General features: G+C 51.9%; 1 protein-coding gene across 1 annotated transcript; it reads right to left on the bottom strand.

Moving 5' to 3' along the window:
* Positions 1-2,781: 2,781 nt before the first annotated feature.
* On the bottom strand, positions 2,782-4,207 carry DRD5 (dopamine receptor D5; the record flags this gene model as incomplete). The annotated part of the gene is given in 2 exon segments (XM_082653850.1): positions 2,782-2,946; positions 2,948-4,207. Coding segments are annotated over 2 exon segments (1,425 nt in total).
* Between the last annotated feature and the right edge of the window lie 693 nt (positions 4,208-4,900).

Consider the following 4,900-nt stretch of genomic DNA (forward strand, 5'->3'; position numbering starts at 1 on the left):
CCATCTGTAAAATGGGGGTAACAAAAGTGCCTGCCTTGCAGGGTTGCAAGGATTAAATGAATCCGTACATGCACAGCCCGGGCACAGAATGAGTCTCTACAGTGCCTGCCTTTGCTGTTAGCATTAACCCTCCACAGCCCTGCACCCACACCGGCCACCCTTCTCTCTCCCAGCGTGCCCCCACACAGTCCCGTGTCCAGGCCTCTGCACTGGCCACTCCCTCTGCCCAGAGCACTCCTCCCCCTGGACACTGGTGTCGCCCTGAGCCTTCCTTCTCCATCTGCGTCTCTCTTCTTCATGCCTCTTGCTTGACTTCCCTAAATCAAATGGCAGCCACATCACTCCACTCACTCTGTTTTATTTTGCGTCACATCAGTATCACTGAGTGACATGACATTTCAGAGTCTGGACAGCATGATACACTGCAGTACAGTACAGTATCATAGTGTTGGTTTGCTGTCTCTCTCCCACTGAAATATAAGTTCCCAGACCTCAGAGTAATTAATTGGCAACTATATTCCTAGAAGAGTGCCTAGCACGTAGTAGGTATAAATAATTGTAATGAATGATGAGTGCTATTGTGCAGAAGGCATTCCCCAAATCCTCACATAACCCATGTTTCCTGACACAGAAATTATTTGAACTGGGGCCGAGAACGTTTGCCACCAAAAAACTTTTCTTGTAACAACCTGTCTTTTAGAATAGAAGAGTTGCATTTTAGAGATTTTTCAAATCAATTAGAGTTTCTGAAACTATGTTCCCTGAAACTGTGATCTCCAAAGAGAGAGTAATAAGGAATTGTACCAAACAGGTATTCACAAGGTCAAAGACATTGGAGAACAATGCAGAATTCTCTCCTGCTTGGGGAGTCACGATACACAGGAAAAGTTCTAAAAAGCCCTGTAGAAAACAGATATTGTACCTCGGTTTGCTGAATTTATTTCACCCTAGACCCTATCCACTAATATTTGCATCATGAAACACGATTTGGAAAACTGTGCTCTAGTATAAGTCTTTCAATTTACAGAGGCAGACAGAAACTGAGACCCAGAGAGGTGAGTTGACTCATTCGAGGTCACACAGCTATCTCCTGAATCTCAGAGTAGGGCGCTTTTCACTGCCCCTGATGTTTCCCTAATGGTCCACTTAGCAATCAGCTCACAAGAGGTAAAAATGGAACACTAGACTTCAGATTCCCATATCAATCTGACTAAATCATATATGAAAACTAATGTATCAAATAGGATTCGCTTTCAATCTCACCATACCAGAAAGTCAGTTATGCATTCAGCAGCTGTTTATTAAGCATTACGTAACAGGCACTGCACATTTTGCAGTGAGTAAGACCTGGTTGTTCAGGAGACTGACAATAAAATTCTCCCTAAAGAGACCAAAACTGATTGAACCATCCTTGAGAAGCCTGCTTCAAAGTAGGGACCTGTACGAAATTACATGTTCACATTTCATTTGCTTCCATTAGCAACGCTCACGTTTAGATCTAATGGTAATAATATGCTCTGGTCTGGAGTGGCTCTGGAACTAAATGCTCCCCTTTGCTGCGCAGACTGCACAGAAGAAAAACAAAAAGACTGGAATTCATTGGGCTTTTTCGTCGATTTTCCAATTTCAAGTTCATTCAAATATCATCTCTGGTTCCTACATTTTAGTTAAAATGCATTCCCTCACTTCCTATTGTCTACAAATGAAAATGCCTATTTAAAAACTGGTTTTGTTTTTTGAAAGCATATCAACTCACACATTTCAAAGCCCTTCAGAAAACACGGTAGATCAAAAGCCATGTAGCTTTAAAACATTATAGATATGAGGTTGAGAAGGACCAGGTGATTATTCTATATGATCTTTTCAATGAACTGATAGCATCTCTCTAGGAACCAGGAGAATTGTTTTATGTTATGTAATTAGAAAAAGAAGATTCCAAATGAGAAAAAAAAATGGAATTCCAGGCTTGAGAAGTCCATATTTGATGTTGTGGCATGAAGCCAGCTTTCAGCACAGACTCAAGATGTGTGTATCTAATTTTTTAAAATTCGGAGATATCAGAAACTCTTCAAGTTCTCTTGCCCCTGTGTGTACCTTTAAGGCCAAACTGACTGTAAAGAAAATAAATGGGTGCTTCCAGACCCAGCCAAAATCTTTCCTGCTTTTAAGGATGCTCTCATGGCTTCTCTAGGAGCCATCCTGAAAACCAATCTGGCAAAGCAACGATAATCACCCCATAGAATACATAATTTGTGTCTCTTCGACACCAGAACAAATCAGGAAGAATTCCTCAGCGGTAGCAAAGACACACAGCAAGGAGAAACTGCAGAAACACAGGCCACAGGAAGCAAGATACAGGAAAGCCACACACACTTCCATCAGCGCTACACACATTGAACCTTATTGCTTAAAAATCAGCCCAAACACAAATAAGTCACTGGACAATCTATTCATTTAAAAGGGGAGGGGAGAGTATATTTTTTAAAGAAAAATACCACTTTTTTTTTTTTTTAGAATCAATCACCATCTTATCTTCTCTAACAGAACCGTTGACCCATCTCTGCTAGGCTAGGGTATATTTGACTGAGTTTTTTCCAACTGCTTCTGCCGAATCTTTCCTCAACAAATCAGTCTGGCGAGGTTTCTAAGCACATGGACTACTACACCGACACAGAAGGCATGATAAACTGAGCAGCAGTGGAGATGTCTGTGTGTGTCCAGTGTGTATTCTGCATGCTGGCTAATGTCTACGCGGTTATATAGATCCACAAAGAGCAGTTCTTAGGCAGTTAAATGGAATCCATTTGGGGTGAAAGGCGTTATTTTGCCTAATGAAATCTCCCCCTCACAGTCCAGCTCCCAGACAGGCTGGGCAGCAGGGTCACCATCTGGGGACGTCTGAGAGATCTGGGACGTGCGACTGAAAGGGCTCTCCTCTTCCTCCTTTGTCCACCTCCGCGTCACCCGGGGTCACCGCGTTGGGGATTGTATGGATGTAGGCAGCTGCGATCTCCTTGTGGAAGGCGGTGTCCTGGTTGCAGGAGATGAGCTCATTGCTGATGTTCACTGTCTCCACCTGAGTGCGGGAGCAGAGGTGGCTGCACCCCAGCAGCTGGGCAAACACCTTCCGGAAGTCAGCGTTGAAGGCGTAGATGATGGGGTTGAGGGAGGAGTTGGCCCAGCCAAACCAGATGAAGACTTCGAAGGTGGTCTCGCTGACGCAGGGGAAGCCCTCGGGGTGTCCGCTGCAGAAAGGGACCATGCAGTTAAGGATGAAGAACGGCAGCCAGCAGCACACGAAGACCCCCATGATCACCGATAGGGTCTTGAGGACCTTGGTCTCCTTCTTGATAGATGCCCGCAGGCCGGTGTCGGGCGCACAGGCCTCACGGCTCCGGCAGCTCTGCGCGTGCTCCGCGGCCCTCTCCAGGGAGGTAATCCTGCGGATTTGCACCTGGGCGATGCGGTAGATGCGCGTGTAGGTCACGATCATGATGGCCACCGGGATGTAGAAGCTGATGAGTGAGGAGGAGACTGCGTAAGCTCGGTTCAGGCTGGAGTCACAGTTTTCCGCCCTCAAGTCTGGCTCCCCGGCTTCCTCCCATGGCGTCCCGTTGACCAGGTTAGATGGTGGGTCCACCCCACCCCAGGAGCCCATCTTGTCCCTGTGCCAGTGGAGCTGGACTGGGATGAAGGAGATGAGGATGGACAAGGTCCACGCCAGGCCGACCATGACCAAGGCCACACGCTGCGTCATCTTGCACTTGTAGCAGAAGGGCCTGGAGATGGCCCAGTAGCGGTCCACGCTGATGATGCACAGGTTCAGGATGGAGGCGGTGGAGCACGTGATGTCGAAGGCCACCCAGATGTCGCAGAAGGCCCCAAAAGGCCAGTAACCGGCCACCTCGGCGACCGCCTTCCAGGGCATGACCAGCAGCGCCACGAAGAGGTCAGACACAGCCAGAGACACAATGAAGACGTAGGTCATCCTGGCGCGCAGGTGGCGACTGCGCACGATGGACGCGCACACCAGCACATTGCCCAGCAGGGTCCAGACGATGAACAGGGTCAGGAGGCAGGCCGTGACCACTTGCGCTGGCCCCAGCAGCGTCGCCCCCTCCGAGGCCCCCACGGCGCCCCCCTGCGCCAGCTGCTGCTGCCGGGACCGCGCCCGGTAGGCGGTGCCGTTTCGCCCAGGCGGCAGCATATCGAGTTCGGTGGCACAGGCTGGCTGCGCGCGGTCCCAACTTCTGCCCTGCGTTCACCGGGCGGCCCCATCGGGTACCCGGGGGGTGGTACCCCGGGACCCGCGGCTAAGGGATCCCCGAGTCTCGGGGGGCGCTCACCGTGCGCTGCGCCGGGGCCCTGGGGCGCGCCGGCACCCCTCTTGCCTCCTCGACCTCCACCGGGTCTGTGGCCGCGTTGCGCCGCTCCAGTGCCGGGAAGCGGCCGGTGCCGGAGGGGCTGTTCCCGGGAGCCGGCAGTGCGCCAGCCGGCGACGGCGGCTGGGTCTGCTTCGGAGCCGGATAAGCGAAGAGCGAGCCACCACCGAGGGGGCGGGGGCCAGGAGCGGCCGGCGCCGGGCTAGCGCTGCTGCGCGGCCTCCTCCGTTCCTCGGTGCTCCCGGGGCCCGCACTCCCGCACCCGCCCCCCGCCACCGCACTCCCCAATCTCCTGCGTACCCGCCCCACCTATGCCTTGGCGCCCTCACTCTTCAAGCTGCGTCCGCCGGAGTTTGGGGGCAAACCCGCAGGTTTGAGAGGCGTTCTAGTACCAGACCCCGGCCCTCTGAAGACCCAGACCCGCGCCCCGGGAAGCCGAAGAGGTGCCTGGCCCAGCCCTGGTGCCCTGGGCACTTTTGGGGAGCAGGGCGGTGGAGTAGGAATGGGGAGAATCACTG

Source organism: Grampus griseus, assembly GCF_964374135.1.
Source record: "Grampus griseus genome assembly, chromosome: 4".
In the NCBI taxonomy this organism is placed as follows: Eukaryota; Metazoa; Chordata; class Mammalia; order Artiodactyla; family Delphinidae; genus Grampus; species Grampus griseus.